The following is a 22,719-nucleotide window of genomic DNA, read 5'->3' as shown; positions in this document are numbered from 1 at the left end:
CTTCTCTCTTCGATTTCGGGACGATAAGACCATAGCAGTTACAGTTCCCTCTGTCAAACCTCTTTAAAAAAAAAAATACTATCTACGAGTATTATGTTTTGAATCTACATCAGTTAGGTATCCAGTGCCTAGAGTATAAATAAATTTAATTTTAGGTTTATTGGAATCACCTTTTTCTCCTTTTTTTACAAAACGCGCTCTTCGTGTGACAGTAAATATAACATTTTTTTTATACATATATATTATTGAATCCGGATTTTAAGGATTCAAGAATCTGGATCCTTTGGATTCTTTTTAATTTGTCTTTTAAAGAGAGATATTTTTTACTTCTCTCTTTGGAATCCCTGTCTTCTACTATTGTGAACCAAACAAATCCAGTCCCCCGAGTGGATCCCTTGGCCTCACTGGATTCGGATTTTCAAAACTTTTTTTTAGCCAGCCTAGTTAGCTTAGTTGGTAGTGCGTCTGCCTTGTAAGCGCTAGGCCGCGGATTCGATTTCCGCCCGGGGCGGATTTTATCCCGATGGGTTAATGTTCGTTCTCGGAACGGCTGGCTTTCTCCTATCTTGTCTTCCTTCTCTCTTCGATTTCGGGACGATGAGACCATAGCAGTTACAGTTCCCTCTGTCAAACCTCTTAAATAAAAAAAAACCTTTTTTTTAAATCCAAGGGGGCGGGAATCGAAGAGAGAAGGAATACAGGATAGGAGAAAGCCAGCCGTTCCGAGAACGAACATTATCCCATCGGGATAAAATCCGCCCCGGGCGGGAACCCCGGGCGGAAAAAAAAAGTTTTTTTTTTAAATGAATCCAGATTTGATTGATTCATAGGATTCAGACAAAAAAAATACCCCTTATATCCTAGCTTAATGCCTAATCGATGTTTATTTTCCGGAAGGTTCCTTGAAGACCAAACGTATCCTCGTCCCCATAGCGAGGTTTAACGGGCGGGAACCCCGGGCGGAAAAAAAAGTTTTTTTTTTTTCATGAATCCGGATTTGATTGATTCATAAGATTCAGACAAAAAAATACCCCTTATAGCCTAATGCCTAATCGATGTTTATTTTCCGGAAGGTTCCTTGAAGACCAAACGTATCCTCGTCCCCATAGCGAGGTTTAATCCGTTTGTCCTCATCGGAGAAGAAGTTGGCTTCATTCTTAACCCAGTCTGAGTTCAACTTGAGCTGTTCCACCCAGTAATCTGAAAGAAAAAGCGCCAAGGAAGTTGTAAAGCATTAGACTCGTGTGGTCTGTGTCGTAGCATGCCCATCCTGTAGTATGCCTCTCATCAGATGGGCGAGAAGGGACACAATACTTCCCATTTATTATTCTGTGAATGCTGTTTCTTCTTGATCCCTTCCTGCGTTCATTTTTGTTTAGGACTATTGCACTGCTTACTTCCCATTTGGGTGCTGGATGGTGTCGTAGCATGCCCATCCTGTAGTATGCCTCTCATCAGATGGGCGAGAAGGGACACAATACTTCCCATTTATTATTACCTATTAAAAATTAAAAACATTTGTTACAGTATGAATTGGCTCCATTACTTCTAACATGAAAAAGTTCAAGCCCTGTTAATAAAAGATGACCCAGCGAAATTACAGTTGTACACTAATCACCTCCCACTATCATTAACAACTGGGGATGACAATGGGATAACGCACACTTGCTGCTACACCCTGTTATACCTACGTACTTTTTACACATGACAGAGCTCTCCTCTTCAAATTGATATTTCGTTTGACCTTTTTGCTTTTAATGGGTTTAAAGCCCTTTTCTTTAGGAAGCGAAAGTTCATTTTCACACTCTGCAAAAGCTGGGGCATAAACGAATTTAATGTTTGTAAATGCCTTTTTAACATCATGACAGAAGGCAGAGATGAATTTAATGCATTATACGCTATGATACCTTTTTAACATCACGCCAGAAGGCAGATTTCACTTATGGTTAGAAATCCGGTTGGACATATTGACAGTTTAGTTTGAAAAGCTTTTTAGAAATTTTATAAAATGTGTATAACAATACAATAAACTTGGATTTGATTTGATCTGGAGGTTGGTGGTTCGAGTCCAAGTCAAGTTATAAAATTTAGCGTAGTGTATTAAACGGGGAACGACATTTGTGACAAGCATTTATGCTTAACACAATTTCTTTTTTCTTTAGGTTTTGGTTTGATGCTTTTAATCTACCTTACTTCCCTGACTGGCGAAAAATAAAAATCACTGGATTTCCTATTTTGAGGTACGGAAATTTTGATTTAATTTAAAATCATCAGAAAAACATGGAATTGATTTCCCCTGATGATTAATACCTAGGGGAAAATCTTTGCATCCACTCTACCTGTGAAAACCGCAGGGAAATTCTTGTAATATGATGAAGTGTTTCTTAAAATAGATTAGGGAGATACCTAGATACCCACCTACATATGGGTTTTATTCTCCATACTTTCACAGCTTATGTAAAGGGTCTTTTCCGTTCCATCTCGTATTTATCCAGGTATGTATTTATTTAACAAAGTAGGTAGGTAACTAGGTACCTAAGCCCAAAGCAATCACCCTAATTAGGGCTGATTGAGAGGCTGACGAAAAACGCCGACCCCGTCTGTACACGGGAAAAGGCGAAGAAGAGGTAGGTATGTATTTATCCAAGCACGCAATGACGGAGTATGGAACCTCTTCGAAACCTATACAGGACTGCTTGTATTGTGAAAAGCTGAGTAAACACATTCAACTTTAACTCGCCGTGGTGGGTGTGCGGTACATTTGAGGGATTTTTGTTTTTAATCCCTACAGAGATTTTGACTTGTAAATAACTAATGCTGGAAGATTAAAATGAAGATTAATGATGAGTTTTATTGAATTTTTACGTCGCGGTTAAATCACGGTGAACATGGAATGAAAATGTCTGCTGTGGAATAAATATCACGTACCATGGGACATGTTATAGCACAGTGCTCTATTTATACAGGGTGGCACATTTCGCTCAAATCACATTCATAGCTTTGGTAAATGTGTAGACAATACTTTTTTCAAAGGCTTTAATGGCAAGATTCTCACTTAGTGAGCTCTTCCACCCAACCGGTTTTTGTCAGCTTCATAGCCGACATTAAATACTGTTAAATTTGGCAACTTAGCAACTTAGTTCCAATTGGATATTAGGTAATGTAGATGCCTCTATATTTTGTGCCTCCATAAATCTGGATTTTGACCTCTGAACTTCTAAAACAGCTAGTTTTGGACATCGAGCTTTAAGACCCATACATGGCTGTGCTAATTTACAAATTTGGTTAACACCGGCAAGACATTACCTACTAGTTTTTAGTTGGGATGTGCGGGTAGGCCCAGACAATAATAACAAAATCTTTTACGGATAATAAATCTTAGCAAGGAATGTCAAACAAGTTTGCATTTTTAGGTAAGTACAAAAATTCTCGAGTAATTTTTAGGCAATATTGCTTTGTAATAGTTTTGTTTGGAAATAATGCGGATTAAAAAGCTCGAACCACAAGCACGTGTGTGAACTGTGAACTATTACTAAAGAGTTGTTCAACATATCTCTGTTACACCCTGTATAAGACACCTCTTCTAGATCACGTGTGGTTCACCCACATTTTTATTCGAACCCCTTTTCGAGGGATGTGGGGGCGTCTAGGATATAATTAAAGGTCCCCCCTTCCTCGTGACAAATGAAACAAATTTCGTGTGTCGTTTGAAGGGACATTGTCTTTTTGATTAATTATATATTTATTGCTTACTTTTACAACTTTTCCAACAGGATGGCAATTGAGGAGCAGAAAGAAAAGGGAAATTACGTCTATTTTGTTTTGAACAATGGGAACTGCTTTCCGTATATGCTTTCCTCTCATTTCTATCGTCTGACATGGTGTAATGTGATTCAAATGAAAGGTCTTGATTCAATTTTCTATTGAAAGTCAACTTTGTGGAGGAGGCTGAAAGAGGTCAGTCTGGAATCGGGCCTAACGAATGTATTCAGATGGAACTACGGTGGTGATATGATTTGTGAATTAAATAAACAAGATATAAGTTGGATATGTAAATAATTGAGTTAGTATTAGTGACTCTGCCAACATGTAAATGGATATCAAACAATACGAGTAGTTAAATGTGAATATGTACTGTGATGCTACGCAAGGTTTGTTGAAGAGATAACAATGACTTACGAGACGAATGTATTCAGATGGAACTACGGTGGTGATATGATTTGTGAATTAAATAAACAAGATATAAGTTGGATATGTAAATAATTGAGTTGGTATTAGTCACTCTGCCAACATCTGAATGGATATCAAACAATAGTTAAATGTGAATATGTACTGTGATGCTACGCAAGGTTTGTTGAAGAGATAACAATGGCTTATGCATTTAAACAACCTGGTAGATATGGTGAACACAAAATTACAAATGCATCCACTGGAGATCTTGAATTCAGTCCCTTTACTTGAGAAAAACTGAAATTCAGCTCAAATCTCAAATTCAATTTGATTTGCCTTGAAGCGTTCAAGCGTTGTTATTGAAAAGAAAGTAGATACTAGATACCTACTATGAGCGAATTAGTGGAGATGTCTGATTTACTACATGGTACATTATTGACATCTGAGACATTTACGAGTGTGTTGATTTAAGAGTAGAATTCATTGATAGAGGACTAGAGGCATCCCTGAGTATTTTTTGGAAGTTTTGAACTACCTACCTAGTTTAGTAATTTAGTGCGAGTTCTTGTCTGTAACCATACTTGAGTTTACTGCCTTATTGAAAAGTTTTTGCTGAAAGTTCTGCCTCTCTATTTGTCATAATATATTTATTGGATCAATCATATGACTATTTTTTATGGGCAGTAAATTTCGAGGAAGTTTCGAAAGCCCCCAAGCGTAACACACAGCTTATTATCCAATCAGTGCCGTCATTTTTCAAATTTACTTCAAAGACAGTTTCTTAGCATCCTTCAGTTTTCAATCGGAAAGATGTCCGAGGAGTCAATAGCTCAAGATAAACTGGACAATTATCTTCGCGTTCTTATGCACAGGTAGTGAAGGGAACTGCACAAAACTCTCACCACATTTATTAGTTGTCCCATTTCGTACAGAATTACAGATGTTCTAGCACTTTTAGTGTAAATAATTGTCACTTTTAGTGTTAATGATTGAGATTATGTTGTACGATTATACTCGTAGTTGGTGTACTTGGAGGGTGCTTAAAGTGGTTATTTTTATTATTATTATTATTATTATTATTATTTTATTACATATTTAGCAATTAGTAAAGTGGTTTGTAATTAATTAAAAACTGTAGACATTAAGTATCTAGTATCTATAACAGAGATAAATAATGAACAATATCTTCCTATTTCAAGCCGTGTTTGCATTCGGGAGAGCACAGTTTACCTCCAAGAGTCTCTGCATTATTGAAAACTTAAACAAATACCTAGCAAGAAGAATGGCTAGGGGAGATACTATATAATTATCTATTAATTTAGATTCGGACTATGGTCGATAAGTCGATGGTTCGAATAGTCGAGATACAAGAAGAGGTAACAAGTTGTAATCGTCTTCGTTAACCCTGAGGTTGAAGAATTTTGAACTTTGAATGCTAAAATAATATTGTACAAACCATTACGGAGATAAAAAGCCGCGATAATAAAATCTAAAATAGATAATCACGAGTATACGAGTGTACAAGACCTATATTTTAAAACTACTAATTAAGTAGTTATCCTTTTGCAACGATATGTGAGGATAAATAATTGCTGAAAATACAATTTATATGCACTAAGCTCATTTTCCATACTGTATTTTTTTTATAAAGTGTCATGTGTGGTAACTTGTATAATTACACTAGTTATACTAAATTCAGAGTTTCAGACGGAATTGTTTTGCCGGATTGTCCCTAAGTTTTACCATGGTTTCCCCATGATCCTTGACGGTTTTGCCTAATATTTTCATCTCTGCCAAAATCAAATTCTTTCTGTTTGAAAGTCAATGCTCTTACCAATCTCACAATAATAGTTTATAAATGTGTGTTGATTATAATTTAATGTATTTTGTCTTTAAAGGTAGATTGATATAAATAAGTAGATGAATAGCGTTGACGTTAGAAGTCAAAGAGAACTAAATTTGTCTGTCATGTGGTTTTACTTTGACATCAATGAAGGTGGGATATGCTGGAAGATCGTGCACCTAAACACGGTGTATAATTATGATCATGTGATGCATTGAACTCAGGTGCCCTCATATAAAATCAATTTAATCGCGTTGAGTGAATGAAAGTACACTTGCTCTTCAGTCCTGGACATTTTTATTGGTAAATTTTATTGATATTTATAACCGCTTGGTTGCCTGTGCCTACAACAGTCCTGGGAATTTTAATTACTAAATTGATATTTTGAACTTTTATTACTTAGTATTAGGAGGATAGACTTCATGGTAATCTGAAATGCTCTAATTCTAATGTGAACCATGTTGAAAGTTGAAATATTCAAAGATATTTCAACAGAGAGGAGAGAGAGGGATCAGGAACAGAGAACCTTCCAATCTGAAATCAGAAGAGAGAATGAGCTCTGACAAAAATCTAGGTATGAAGAAACCTCCCCTTGATCCCCTACTACCAAAAACAAAAGTAGGGGTTGAGGGGAGCCGTTTCTCCTACATTTTGACCTTGGGTTTGGAGATTCTTCTTTGGTTAATTGGTTAGTTAGCCACCCACTACCTCCTGTTAAATGTTAAATATGTTTGAGTGAAAGATTTATTGACTAATTGTTAACGTACGTTATTTGCTTACATTGTTGAGGGGTTGAGGGGAGCCGTTTCTCCTACATTTTGACCTTGGGTTTGGAGATTCTTCTTTGGTTAATTGGTTAGTTAGCTATATATATATAAGTTACATTGCTTTTAGGTTATTTAAAGTTCATTCTAGGTATACACCATTTGTTAGCGGTGTCCGCGATTGTTGTGGTATACGTGGTTTGTTCGCGATATCTGCTATTTATTCCCAGTATCCACGGTTTGTTTGCGGTGTCCGCGATTTCTTTGCTGTACCCATTTGCGGTTTGTACGCTGTGTCCGCGGTATGTTTGCGGTATTTTCGCGGTATCCGCGTTATGTTCGCGGTATCCGCGTTATGTTCGCGGTATCCGCGTTATGTTCGCGGTATCCGCGTTATGTTCGCGGTATCCGCGGTATGTTCGCGGTATCCGCGGTATGTTCGCGGTATCCGCGGTATGTTCGCGGTATCCGCGGTATGTTCGCGGTATCCGCGGTATGTTCGCGGTATCCGCGGTATGTTCGCGGTATCCGCGGTTCGTTCGCGGTATCCGCGGTTCGTTCGCGGTATCCGCGGTATGTTCGCGGGTTTTTGCAATTAGTTCGCGGTATTTAAACGACCGCAACCCCAGCCCTTATCTTTTTGGACTGGGGGACTATGAAAGTGACCAAGCTACATGCTACATGTAATGCACTTCCAATCATAATCAGTGATCATATAAAAGTCCTGATAAAAGCCTAACGGTCCTTCGCTTTATCAATTTAGAATATTTAGATAGTGAATGTAGGTAGGTAGGTAATCGATGCCAATTAAGAAAGCAACTTGATTACTAATTATTTTAATATTTTTTCAAGAACCGTACGTAATCAGGGCACGTTAGAACTCAGACTAGAATGTCGACTTTTTTTGCAGTCTGCCCTGAATAGTAAACCTCTTAGGTATAGGTACCTACTGGTCTACAGCTACACACATGATTATGTAGAGATAATACATATTCATTGACAAGCAAATTGCGAAAAGGCCGGATTATTGCTTCTAATACCTGAATCCTATAATGAACCTGAAATGTTGTAAAAAGGGAAAAGTGAGATTGAAAATGCTCATTCACTAAATGAGGAAGAGGTAAAGTAAAATTGTGTTGAAAATTCAAATTACCTAATCGAAAATTATTATAGTTAATATAGGCAGATATTTTTAGCACCTATGTATAGTTCTACATTTAGGGCCACATAAATGTCCGAGCCCCCCCTGTGCCATGACGGGTGCAGTCCAATTATGCTAACAATACATATAATAGAAAATTGATGAATTAGTTACGACTTACGAGTATACCTAAATGTTAGTAATCATACCTTGGTGATTGTCATTCATCACGGAACATTTTATCATGATAATGTCCAACATCACCAGAGAGTTTTGTTTATAAAACAAACAAATGTGGACAATGTGCGATATGATTCAAAGTAAACAAAAAGACCGACATTTTCCTATGTCAACTTTGAAAACGAGGCTGAAACGCTCAGCTAGAAAACTAAATAATTTCCATTGTTCCATTTCGTTTTCTTTTGTTTCCATATATTTATGTGAACCCTATGTCAACTTTGAAAACGAGGCTGAAACGCTCAGCTAGAAAACTAAATAATTTCCATTGTTCCATTTCGTTTTCTTTTGTTTCCAGAGTGTTTCAGCAAAGTGGCCCAAACAACACTGGACTGGGACCTTGTTTTGTTTTCAGAAAACAATACCTAGCCGGTATAAGTACCTGAGTAATATGATTTTAGGGCAAGACTTGCCAAAAAGCTCGGATTTAGAAGTACATCTAGGCTTTGGAGATCTCTAGATCGCACCCCCTCCCCTGCCTCTCATTAGATTGCAGATTTCCCAAATAAGATTCCTTAGTACAATCAATGAATGTGTGCAAGCTATCTCTTTAGATAAATAGGTACTTTTATCCATGTCTCTATTTTATTTTGACTAAAACCCAAAACCTGTGTTTGACATGGCTACCCTTTTTATCCTCAACTCTAGACCTACACGGAATAATATTTCAAAACCGGCAAAATCCCATTCGCCCCAATCCCTACATAGCTGTAGGTACGTACTATGTTGGTTTAAATATCTCCCCCGCATTTCCGTAAATCCTGAATTATAATTCCGGCTCAAGTAAATTTATACACATACGTATAAAATTGATATGCATTGCTCCCAATAATAATTTATGTTTGTAAACAATCGAATAATGTGGTTAGGTACCTATGTTATAAATTCGGGAGTATTAGATTATAGGGTGCCGCTTTACTCTAAAAGTCTAGTACCTAGGTAGGTCTTTATTTCATTGTATTAGGTCCATCTAAAATAAAAAAAAAATCCCTGATTTGTGATCACTATTGTATGTAATTACTAGTAAGTAACTTTTAATCCAGACATCGTGCGTTGGTTGGGGCACAGAAGTAGGTTCAAAGTTCTATGTAGATTTATAAATCGGGTGTCCCCTGGAAACGTAAGTAACCCAGAGATTCTATGGATCTGGAAGCTTAGTTTATACTCGTAATTACTACAAAAGGATTGAATTCATCTCCAATAGAACAAGATACCTAGATGACCCAGTATAATATAGAAATAATGTTCCGAATATTTTAGGAAGAGGTGTAAATTATGTACACGGTATAAATTATTCACTTCCAATATTTCAGCCCATTCATGCAGAAGCGACTGGGAAGGATACACAAGTCCTCATGTTAGGTTTGGTGGAGGTATACACGTGTTATGGCCGTAATGATTGTGGTAACGCATACACTGCACGTAGTGATCAAACAAAATCATCTGATACTTTACCAGCCTTAACAAACACACCACAACATCATAAACACACCTAATTGATGTATGTATTATGATAACTTGATAACAGTGGATGAAAAAAATCTTTCTATCAAAGCAGGAGAACATGAAAGGAATGAAAAAAATCGATGAAAAAAATTAAATGATCTTGCACGTAGGTCCGTATGAATTGAACCAGCCTATAACCCAATTATGTAAAAATAGTACCTAATGTGTTAGGTAAACCTTCACAATCTTAACCAACCTACCAAGTTGTAGGCACCTACGAAACTTAGTTAAACAAAGTTATTAAAAATTGTTACCAAACTTGAAATTTTTCGAGATTTTGAAATAACCAAAATGAGATAATCAGTCATACTGATAGCTACTACTCATTTAATGATCTCAGAAGTACATATTATTATTACTACAGTAAATTCAGTGGATGTGTTAAGGTGTCTCCTTGTGTCCAAACATAGTGGATGGGCCGTCAATCGACGACCGTTGACTATGTGTGAGCTAACCCATCCTTAAGGGTTGTTTGTCATACACCTAAGTCTCTGAATGAGCTTTTTGTGTATGAAAATACAAGAAGGACTTAGTTAAATACATACGTCGGATTTTGGCAGAATCTCCATACCATACCATCCGCTACTGAAGGCATTCCACACGCACAAGTTATGTAACAGTTCAAACTTTTGTTCCCAAATATCTCTATCGATTAAACATCAATTAATAATAATAATAAAAATCTAAAATGAGAAGAAAAAAACTTTAACTAACATAACATGCTCAAAATTACTAGCACGCATAATCGTGCGTTCCCTTTGATCAATTAGATAAGTTAGGTACCTAATAAATATGTTCAAAGAATCAGTAAAATATACCTACCATCAGATACGGTTTCATCAAATTTTCGAATAATAAAAATCTGTTATACAAGGTAAAATAATTGAAATGCACTATAGTCGAGTTGAAATTTAGACATCACTTCGTTCGGTCAAATATACCTACCAGGAAGAGTTCTGTGAATACTTAGTAATAAAATGGCTCTCTTCAAATACCCCAGCTTGATTGGATTAGATCGCTTGATCAGTATTCAAGTCAGATTCGTTCGGACTGTCTGAACATATTAATTAAATAATTACCTGTGTTACTTTAACACGAGAAGTAATAAATTGTCGAAGAACATAAATTTTATCGCCCTGTGCCCTGGACAGCTTCAGGGTTAATGTTAAATCAAAATGGCAATGGATCGAAATTAATGTTTATTGCAAACGAATCTTTGTTGGTAAATTTTTGTAAAAACCTCTTTTCCTCTCACCCTTTTTGCATTACCCTTGCTTGACTATTCTGCTAACAGGCAAAGATAACCTGTAGATTCATAAGAATACTATTACCCATAGAGCTTTAGCCATGAAAATTACTATGCATACATAATTACATACAAAAACCATAATTTCTTCCAACTTGGACCCATATTTCGACCGATTATGGCTATTCATTGATACTGACTTGATAGATTCAAGGGATTTCAAAAAATTTATAAGTAGAAGAATAGGAGGTATATGTACTGTGCCCCGTACCTACATATTTGAAACTCAAGTATCTAGTGTCAAGTGTCTATAAATGAAATATCCCACAGTTCTTTAGGTGAAAAAAATGCAAACCGTCCTCAGTTTGGTAAACGTTGAATTTTGCATTAGATAACACTATTATGAATTATGCGAGAACCTTTTGACATAGCCCATAAAACTATTCAACGTATGGAGGCCAAAAGGGTCATAAATTTAATCACGATGAGACAATCGATGTCAAACGTCATTTCAATCAGCTGGAAGATTTCTGTCCTCTGCTCAATCAAATTGTATGGACATGAGGCGACAGGTTTATGCGAGAACCTTTTGACATAGCCCATAAAACTATTCAACGTATGGAGGCCAAAAGGGTCATAAATTTAATCACGATGAGACAATCAATGTCAAACGTCATTTCAATCAGCTGGAAGATTTCTGTCCTCTGCTTAATCAAATTGTATGGACATGAGGCGACAGGACTTGTCAGACTCTGTCTGGACAGGAATACAGAAATGAGAAAAACCATTTGCAAAAGGCATGATTTTCTTGTCATTTCATAATGTAAGTTTGCCTTGTCTCGTGAAATAGGTGTTTTGGTAAAGTATCTACATTTAGATTATTGTATTTATGTGGAAGCAAGCACGTAGGTGGTTATAAGTTCTCACGGTACATTTTGAGGTGAGGCACAACACAAGACATGCTGTCTGACTTGTAATGTATTAAAATAATACTTCCACATAATATTGGCAATTCTTATACCGCACATATCTTTACCTTAGGTGAAGAACCTCGCATAGAGAAATGTGTACGTGCAATATTAGATAGAAGTAGTCTTTGAACTCTCAAAATGTGTAACAAGCCGTATTATGAATATTTAAGTTTATTCTGTTCTATGGATCGAAATTAATGTTTATTGCAAACGAATCTTTGTTGGTAAATTTTTGTAAAAACCTCTTTTCCTCTCACCCTTTTTGCATTACCTATCCTTGCTTGACTATTCTGCTAACAGGCAAAGAGAACCTGTAGATTCATAAGAATATTATTACCCATAGAGCTTTTTAGCCATGAAAACTACTATGCATACATAATTACATACAAAAACCATAGTTTCTGTTTTTTGCTGGTGCTTTTTTCTACGGGAATTGATAACTATGTCGGAAATAGCACTCAATGAAATGACTAGCCAAAGTTCCAACGCTAAAATGTGCAATAAATTCACGAGACATCTGAATTTTAAGTTGGCTTATCACGTACAGGCACAGGCCATTGCTCAGAATTTTATTATCATAATGTAGCAGGAAATTGACTCTAATTAGGTCAAATTTGATGTGAAGTCTATTTGATGAATAAAAGATGCATTTTTCTTTAGCACAGGCCATTGCTCAGAATTTTATTATCATAATGTAGCAGGAAATTGACTCTAATTAGGTCAAATTTGATGTGAAGTCTGTTTGATGAATAAAAGATGCATTTTTCTTTTATTTCATTTTCAAACGCGTAAATTTATGTCATTCCGGAAATTTCGGTTTAAAAAATTCAAAAATATAGTTTTAATGCAGCGAATAATAATTTTATTCAAGCATGAGGATGATATGTGTGAAATGTTTTAGAGTGTTCATGCTCATATACCCTCACACCCAAATCTGGAGTATTTTCAAAATGTGTTCGGGTTGAAAAGCCAAAGTGCCAACGCTAAAATGTGCAATAAATTCACGAGACATCTGAATTTTAAGTTGGCTTATCGAAACAACAACGTCAGGACTATTGACGAAACGTGATAAAGCGTGGATTCAGATAATCTAAATACAAATCGATCTCTTGAGTCCTCTCCCGCACACAAAAAATCCTAAATAGCTCTATGTACCAATTGTATCATATTCGCCACCAAATGAGGCTTAAAGTCATTAATTTAGGTTCCCTTATGTTCAAGGGACTTATGTAGATTCCGCTGTATTTAATAGGTTTCTTTGATTCTTTCATGTTAGAAAGCGTACCTACACAGTACGCTATTCGTACAGTTAAGGGAAGGACTTAAAATACTGTTATGAGTTATGACTTATGATCAGTCATGTAACCGGTAAGTAAGTTGTTAAAATCATTACATAAGAACCCAAGAGTAAATTTAACCATACATAGAAAGCATAGTGCAAGAAGCAGATGGCAAACACATCATAAAATAAAATGTGGAACAAAATATTGGAATCTAATGGTATAGAAAATTCATGTGCTAAGGTTATTGAGTGGACAAAGAGGGGGAGTTATCTGTTGAAATCTGACACCAAAATCTCTATAAAAGCCTCCCATAACAATTGGTAATTGCGTCATGAACAAAGTATTGTTGTTCCCGCATATAAACATGAATGACCCCTTTGCAATTTGTAATCATTGCAACATAGAGGGGGAGTTATCTGTTGAAATCTGACACCAAAATCTCTATAAAAGCCTCCCATAACAATTGGTAATTGCGTCATGAACAAAGTATGTATTGTTGTTCCCGCATATAAACATGAATGACCCCTTTGCAACTTGTAATCATTGCAACATTCACACTATATTTATTAACACTGTATTTCACTAGTGTAGTTCTACTCATAGCTTACTCTACCTACTGGTGCTTCTCAATTTTCAGCTACTCTTTGACTCATTCAGGGTTACAAAAATATTCCTTGGTGGTGCGCGATTCAGAGAATCTTTTGCTTCAAAGCAAAGAAAAAGTTGCCAAAACCACACATCTTAATTGTTTTCCTGTTTGTTTTTTATTTCAGGATGTGAATGATTCTGCTGAAACATCCAAACTGAACATGGTGAGGAGTAGGTCTGTGCCATTCAGAGCGGAGTATGCAGGATTCAAAACTGTACGTAGCCCTCCCAGCCTAGGTGAGCATCAATATCACGTTTTCTGAATTGAGATTGTATGACTAACTGGGTATATTGACCATTTACCGGTAAGTTTACCTATTCGGAGCTTACTCTACCTACTGGTGCTTCTCAATTTTCAGCTACTCTTTGACTCATTCAGGGTTACAAAAATATTCCTTGGTGGTGCGCGATACAGAGAATCTTTTGCTTCAAAGCAAAGAAAAAGTTGCCAAAACCACACATCTTAATTGTTTTCCTGTTTGTTTTTTATTTCAGGATGTGAATGATTCTGCTGAAACATCCAAACTGAACATGGTGAGGAGTAGGTCTGTGCCATTCAGAGCGGAGTATGCAGGATTCAAAACTGTACGTAGCCCTCCCAGCCTAGGTGAGCATCAATATCACGTTTTCTGAATTGAGATTGTATGACTAACTGGGTATATTGACCATTTACCGGTAAGTTTACCTATTCGGTCGTAGCGTAGGTGCTAAATACCTAACAGGTAGAATGTTGAGTTGTTGAGCCCTAATTGGTTACTCACAAGAAATAACTACCTATTCGGTCGTAGCATAGGTGCTAAATACCTAATAGGTAGAATGTTGAGTTGTTGAGCCCTAATTGGTTACTCACAAGAAATAACAAGCGTCCATTATACGGACAATGATCGTATATTAAAGAGTACATTCCGAAATTGATAGTGGAAAGGCTCCCTTTGTATCTTTCTAAGAGCACACTACTATGTATTTATATTAGTTTTAAATCAAATGAACTAATTAAAGTCTAGCTATTTATCAGTTTCATTGAATATTTTTTATTCAGAATATGAAAGTTATGATGATAAATGAACTTGAAACTTGGTGTCCACTTTGTGTATTTTGAATGTCAAGGTGTCATGACGTAAGATTGAAATGTCTAAAAATAACAGTGACAGCTCGAAGCCTCAAGTTCTGGGTATCGTAAGGGAATCTGGGAGTGTTCCCCAGTCTAGGCTTTAATCTGACTTGAATAAATAAACAATGTCGCTAGCAGCAACTTTGTAAACCTGTAATAATACACTTTATGGTTGAGGAATAATATCCCGTCCCCATTCTTAGTCTGAAAAAGAATGCCAATAATGGGTAGACTGGAATGCAAAATTACCTATCAGGTATTTAAATGACTTCTATTGCTAGGGTATTATTCAGAGCTGATGTTATTAATACTGCTCGCCAGATATCAAGCGGAGGCATTCTGAGTGACATCAGGTGCCAAATGTTACGACGAAGGTATCAGTTTATTCAGATCAGTTTTACAAGGAGCAGGAGAAGTGAGAATATTCGATGAGTTCAAGAAGATCCACCAAGATGATTTTACACTTTGGCTAAACAAGGTTTCCTTTCCTCTTCAAATGGTCTGTGAATTCCCAATTTTTTATTTGCCCTTGTGACATTGGTAGATCACAAACAATATTGTTTTTGTCAGTGGATATGAATACATATGAATAATTAGGAAATTACCTTTTATTTATCATCAGAGTCATTCTGTATCTTCCTAAGGTAGAATTCTCTCAGATAAGCAGTATGAACGATACTGGACCTACATTGTGTATGTGCTATTTATGGCCTGTTCGGAATACATAGATAATATAGTCATCAAGAATATCGAGATGATCTATGGATGCAATCATATCATCTTGAAGGCACAAAAGCGGCTTGATTGTGACAATCCTGCTGACAAAATAACTGTAATTATGCATGAGACCATCTACAATCATGACACTCAAGTCATGTTTGCTGTCAATAACCTATCATACATTCGTCACTCATGTGCAACTTTAATGACATCATGGTCCAGTATGACTACAAGTTCACTTGGGAGTTGGGTTTATCAAGAGCCAGAAAGTTTCACCCACAGAAGGAATGCTCCGTTTGACGATGTTGAATGTTGATATCGTATCTTGAAGTGTGATGTGCTCCTTTTCACTCTTTCTCCGTAACATACCTATGACACACTATCAGTAACTAAACTTGGTGACCTAAACCTATATCTAAGGGTATTCCCAGACCTCCTCGGGAGTCTACGTTTGCAAATCGAAACTGTTTTCTGATTATTTCATGAGTTATTTTTAACAAGCACAATGTTAATGTTTTATAAAGAACTGCATTTTTATTGTTGAGTCATAAGTTACAAAGTTACGTTATCTCTGACAGTCTCCCTCTCAAGGATACCGATAATTCTGAACAGAGAGCATTTGTGGTCTCCGCGAAATGGCGTGCTTGTGGTTTATTTCAAGCTTTACTGGTGGAAGTCCATTTCATTATAAGGAAGGTAGTAAATTTGGTTTTCATCACACTAATCATTTACACCTTTCCATTTGTGGTCTCCGCGAAATGGCGTGCTTGTGGTTTATTTCAAGCTTTACTGGTGGAAGTCCATTTCATTATAAGGAAGGTAGTAAACTTGGTTTTCATCACACTAATCATTTACACCTTTTGAAGCGAGCTATTAAGTAACATGTAACGTAATATACTCTTGTAAATCTTTTATGAGGACACCATAATCTCTTACTATGAAAACTCTTGAAAGTAAAAATAAATAAGGTGTCTCTTCTACCTAGGTCGTTCTAGGTATTATAGGTAGTTATAATAATGTTGAAAAAAGTTCTTATTACTGTCTCGACTAAAACTCTTGAAAGTAAAAATAAATAAGGTGTCTCTTCTACCTAGGTCGTTCTAGGTATTATAGGTAGTTATAATAATGTTGAAAAAAGTCCTTATTACTGTCTCGACTAGGGATTAAGCATTTCCCAGAATACGTAATACCTACCTCTTGCAAAAAGTTTTCTGTAAATATTGTCTTTAGTACCTAGGTGTATCCCATTATCTTATACAAATTTAGCCTGAGCGTAACATGAAAAGATGTACATAATGGAATCTCCATCACCTCCTGTATAAATAGTGATATGTTTTCTTCAGTTTAGGAGCATCAATTTCCCACAATGTTTTTAGATGTTAATGTTTTATAAAGAACTGCATTTTTATTGTTGAGTCATAAGTTACATTCTCTCTGACAGTCACCCTCTCAAGGATACCGATGATTCTGAGCAGAGAGGAGACATCTATTTCATTAAACACAGGATTGTTTTCGCCAAATTGATTACTTATTGATTGAGTTCAATTTCCTTTGTTGAACTTTTTTGATTAGTTTTAAGTTGCTCTGTAAATTGAAGTTTTTTTTTTTGGAATTACCCCATGTAATAGTCAAAGTTGAAGTAATAAGGTGTCTCTTCTACCTAGGTCGTTCTAGGTATTATAGGTAGTTATAATAATGTTGAAAAAAGTTCTTATTACTGTCTCGACTAGGGATTAAGCATTTCCCAGAATACGTAATACCTACCTACCTCTTGCAAAAAGTTTTCTGTAAATATTGTCTTTAGTACCTAGGTGTGTACCATCATCTTATACAAAGTTAGCCTGAGCGTAACATGAAAAGATGTACATACATAATAGAATCTTCATCATCTCCTGTATAAATAGTGATATGTTTTCTTCAGTTTAGGAGCATCAATTTCCCACAATTTATCATTAGGTAGACATCAGACATCTTTGATTTTTTTTTTTTTGTCGGTTCAGGCGACGACAAAAAAGGAAAATACAAAAACAATAATGTGTGTAGGTACCACGGTACCAGCCCTACTCAAATTGTAAGGACTTTACTGATTTCACCGAGTGAGAAAATATCATTGTAATAAAAAATAATAAAAAATTGGAATCTGAAATTCAATGAAGTTAACATATCATCGGAGAAGTTCACAGAAGAGTATTTGACATTTGGTGTGTAGGTTAACAAGTCGAGCTATCTTAATGACACTTGCTGAATTGCTAATTGCCTGTCTTCATACTCGATTAATGGCTTAGCGCTCTATAGCCGAAGTATATCACTCACCACTTTATACATTCATTTAAGTAGCTGCTGAGAGATGTATTGATGTGTGTATAGCGCTTTCTAAAATCTTTTCCTTCCATCTTAAATGATGAGCAAACATTGTCTCGTGCTTTTTTTTAAATATAAATGCGAATTTTTTACTCATCTTGTTAGAGATTCGATAAATTATGTAGATCAAACATATCCTTGGGCCCTGTTTCCAGAAGGTACGGTTGGCCGTTATTCCGGACCAAAGTTCCGCTGTTTAGGGCTACACAGGGAAAAATCTCAAAAGGAACTAGCGCTTCTCACGACTTTACCTTTAGCCTCAGGTCGCTCAAATTTTGCAGACAGCTTCCATAATAAATTAATAGTGATGAAAAGTGTCCGCAGGCCGGACCTCGAGAAATGTAGTGTTCGGCCGCTATTTAACGCCAAAACTCCGAAAAAGCTCAAAAAGAGTTCGCAATTTTCAGGCCTTTAAGTGAATAAGTACCTCTGGTGCAAAAATAAGAGTAGTGGAAGTAAAATTCAGTAACCCAAATAGCAATATTAAAATATTCCCAATGCTATTCACTTATTCAGCACAAATAATTTAAAATTCATAAAACATTCATATTTTCAGTTTCATGATGTTTGTATGATTGATTTCATGAGGTATGATTGATCGATTCCTATCTGTCAATACCTACACTTTCCAGTTTTGACAATGTAGCGAAATATCACACGAATACAAAGTGTTGAAAAGTACCACTTAATCCTGAGTTCGCAATTTTCAGGCCTTTAAGTGAATAAGTACTCTGGTGCAAAAATAGGAGTAGTGGAAGTAAAATTCAGTAACCCAAAAAGCAATAATAAAATATTCCCAATGCTATTCACTTATTCAGCACAAATAATTTAAAATTCATAAAACATTAATATTTTCAGTTTCATGATGTTGGTATGATTGATTTCATGAGGTATATATGATTGATGGATTCCTATCTGTCAATACCTACACTTTCCAGTTTTGACAATGTAGCGAAATATCACACGAATACCAAGTGTTGAAAAGTACCACTTAATCCTTGTTCGGACAGAGTGAACTATGGATAAATTGAGGGGCGGTTAGTGGCTTGGCACCATCAGGGTCTGGTTTTGGTAGACGAGGAGCTTTTTGGCCGGACTTCAAGTAAAGTGATACCAAATAGTATTTTTGAAAATATTTACTAAGTAGGTACTTATGTAGATCAAACATATCCTTGGGCCCTGTTTCCAGAAGGTACGGTTGGCCGTTATTCCGGACCAAAGTTCCGCTGTTTAGGGCTATACATGTAAAAAGCTCAAAAGGAACTAGCGCTTCTCACGACTTTACCTTTAGCCTCAGGTCGCTCAAATTTTGCAGACAGCTTCCATAATAAATTAATAGTGATCAAAAGTGTCCGCAGGCCGGACCTCGAGAAATGTAGTGTTCGGCCGCTATTTAATGCCAAAACTCCGAAAAAGCTCAAAAAGAGTTCGCAATTTCCAGGCCTTTAAGTGAATAAGTACCTCTGGTGTAAAAATAAGAGTAGTGGAAGTAAAATTCAGTAACCCAAATAGCAGTTTGTAAACCTGTAATAATACACTTTATGGTTGAGGAATAATATCCCGTCCCCATTCTTATTCTGAAAAAGAATGCCAATAATGGGTAAACTGGAATGCAAAATTACCTGAAGCCTCAAGTTCTGGGTATCGTAAGGGAATCTGGGAGTGTTCCCCAGTCTAGGCTTTAATCTGACTTGAATAAATAAACAATGTCGCAAGCAGCAACTTTGTAAACCTGTAATAATACACTTTATGGTTGAGGAATAATATCCCGTCCCAATTCTTATGTACATTCCGAAATTGATAGTGGAAAGGCTCCCTTTGTATCTTTCTAAGAGCACACTACTATGTATTTATATTAGTTTTAAATCAAATAAACTAATTATTAAAGTCTAGCTATTTATCAGTTTCATTGAATATTTTTTATTCAGAATATGAAAGTTATGATGATAAATGAACTTGAAACTTGGTGTCCACTTAAATTACCTATCAGGTATTTAAATGACTTCTATTGCTAGGGTATTATTCAGAGCTGATGTTATTAATACTGCTCGCCAGATATCAAGCGGAGGCATTCTGAGTGACATCAGGTGCCAAATGTTACGACGAAGGTATCAGTTTATTCAGATCAGTTTTACAAGGAGCAGGAGAAGTGAGAATATTCGATGAGTTCAAGAAGATCCACCAAGATGATGTATCCGCGGTATATTCGCGGTATCCGCGGTTCGTTCGCGGTATCCGCGGTATCCGCGGTATGTTTGCGGTATTTTCGCGGTATGTTTGCGGTATTTTCGCGGTATCCGCGTTATGCTCGCGGTATCCGCGGTATGTTCGCGGTATCCGCGGTTCGTTCGCGGTATCCACGGTATGTTTGCGGTATCCGCGGTATGTTCGCGGTGTCTGCGGTATGTTCGCGGAATGTTTGCGGTATCCGCGGTTTTTTTTTTTTTTTTTTTTTTTTCATGTGCGAGTACTTTTCCAAGGGGTTCAATCTAAAATTTGTATACCCATAAAAGTGTATCCACACATAGTCGACCTGTCGTCGATCGACGGGGTGAATCTATGTTGTCGAGGCAGACGGTTCAGTCGACATCGATCGACGGGCGGTCGACCATTTTTGGACACGCCTTTACATCTTTATTTTTTAGACTCACTAGGACTAATTGTAACTCAAAATGTCTGTTTGCCTGTACATGTAGTTTTATTTTAAAACGACGAAAATGTCCTGGGCAATCTCTTCCATATTACGTTCATTATTGCATAAGAGTAAGCTGAGTGATGTTCCATAGCAGCGTTATTGTGGGATTCATAGTATTCTTATATGTATCTTGTAATGTCAGATTTGATTAGCATATTTGAAGTGTGTAATTTGTAAATACATTAAATAGCTCCCTCGCTTTTCTTTCTAGTAGTAATGATAGTAAGTAGGTGTTAATGGGATTTGATTAGCATATTTGAAGTGTGTAATTTGTAAATACATTAAATAGCTCCCTCGCTTTTCTTTCTAGTAGTAATGATAGTAAGTATTAGGTGTTAATATAATTTTATCTCATCACGAAAACAATTTGTCCGATCACCCACTACCTCCTGTTAAATGTTAAATATGTTTGAGTGAAAGATTTATTGACTAATTGTTAACGTACGTTATTTGCTTACATTGTTCACTGTGGGTATTCAAAAAAAAAAAAAAAAAAAAAAAAAAAAAAAAAAAAAAACTCAAAACTAACATAACATGCTCAAAATTAGTAGCACGCATAATCGTGCGTTCCCTTTGATCAATTAGATAAGTAGGTACCTAATAAATATGTTCAAAGAATCAATAAAATATACCTACCATCAGATACTGTTTCATCAAATTTTCGATTAATAAAAATCTGTTATACAAAGTAAAATAATTGAAATGCACTATAGTCGAGTTGAAATTTAAACATCACTTCGTTCGGTCAAATATACCTACCAGGAAGAGTTCTGTGAATACTTAGTTAATAAAATGGCTCTCTTCAAATCGCCCAGATTGATTGGATTAGATCGCTTAATCAGTATTCAAGTCAGATTCGTTCGGACAGTCTGAACATATTAATTAAATAATTACCTGTGTTGATTGTTCACTGTGGGTATTCTTTCTTTCCAAGTAGTAAACGGGTCTCTCTCCAAATTGAAATTTGCATTAGTCCAAACACAACATTTTAATGGGATAATTCGTGGACAAAAACAGGGAGTAGATAAATTGAATTATTTAATTACAAGTAGACCTATTGGTACCCATTACTAAACAGGAAAACTTGACATTGCGTTAGATTATTCTTAAGCTCAAGTTAGTTTTTATTATTTCCCTACCCGTATAGGAATTGCGGATTTGCCATTTTTTCATATATTATCCAGATAAATATTGGTATTCAAGTATCTATGCGTTTCAAAAGAGATTTGCACAAGCTTCTGTTAAATATTTATGTACTTTGGGTATATTATCTAGCCCCTTGAATTTAGTCATGGACTGTGGACATAATCTTGAAATAATCTCCAACAACTTGGAGCTTAGATCACCATTTTATGTATGGTAATTTCTATGATTTTTCTTCTGACATAATCTTGAAATAATCTCCAACAACTTGGAGCTTAGATCACCATTTTATGTATGGTAATTTCTATGATTTTTCTTCTTTTTTTTCAATATGAGCTCATGAAATGAAACCTGAAATATCTTTCTAACAAAGCAAAACGCATAACTTCTTGATTTATTGTCCCTTTGTGCTTTCGTCCAACAAAACCCAGGAACTTCATTTTTAATCGTTCCTGCCCACAAGGATTACCTGGTCTAGTTGAAAGCTCCCCTGAGCATGTTAACCAAGAGAAAATTAATTTATTACTGTTCTAATGGTAAACCTAATCCTCATAGAGAGCCTAATACAAGATCAATTGATCACATAGCTAATATATTGTTCTAATGGTAAACCTAATCCTCATAGAGAGCCTAATACAAGATCAATTGATCACATAGCTAATATATTGTCATTTGAAGATATATCACGTTAACAACTCGCAAATACCGACCTAACTTTGAGCAAAAATAAAGTTAACTCAATGCTGTCCATGAGTCCATATTCCTATGTGTCATATTTCTTACGTACAACTTGGTTCTGCTTTGGTCTTGTTAATTAAGAAAAGGTATCTACAGATATTGCAATTGTGAAGCTGTGTCCACACATTGTCGACGGCCGTTG

At 36.0% G+C, this 22,719-nt stretch overlaps 1 protein-coding gene and 1 long non-coding RNA gene across 2 annotated transcripts in view; one reads left to right on the top strand and one right to left on the bottom strand.

Annotated features, from left to right (window-relative positions):
- LOC113465953 overlaps positions 1-541 on the bottom strand; it is a 747-nt gene extending 206 nt beyond the window's left edge. The window contains exon 1 of the long non-coding RNA XR_003390516.1: positions 426-541. This is a non-coding gene — a long non-coding RNA (uncharacterized LOC113465953). The remainder of the gene's footprint in view (positions 1-425) is intronic.
- The window catches only part of LOC108251947 (autophagy-related protein 3-like), a 31,380-nt gene extending 17,272 nt beyond the window's left edge, over positions 1-14,108 (top strand). Inside the window, exon 2 of the mRNA XM_026820934.1 lies at positions 13,935-14,108. Coding sequence (XP_026676735.1) covers positions 13,935-14,072 — 138 coding nt within the window. The 3' untranslated portion in view covers positions 14,073-14,108. The remainder of the gene's footprint in view (positions 1-13,934) is intronic.
- The last annotated feature ends 8,611 nt before the right edge of the window (positions 14,109-22,719 follow it).

This window comes from Diaphorina citri, unplaced genomic scaffold (genome assembly GCF_000475195.1).
Source record: "Diaphorina citri unplaced genomic scaffold, Diaci psyllid genome assembly version 1.1 scaffold187, whole genome shotgun sequence".
Classification (NCBI taxonomy): Eukaryota; Metazoa; Arthropoda; class Insecta; order Hemiptera; family Psyllidae; genus Diaphorina; species Diaphorina citri.
This window is presented reverse-complemented; position numbering and strand designations above follow the sequence as displayed.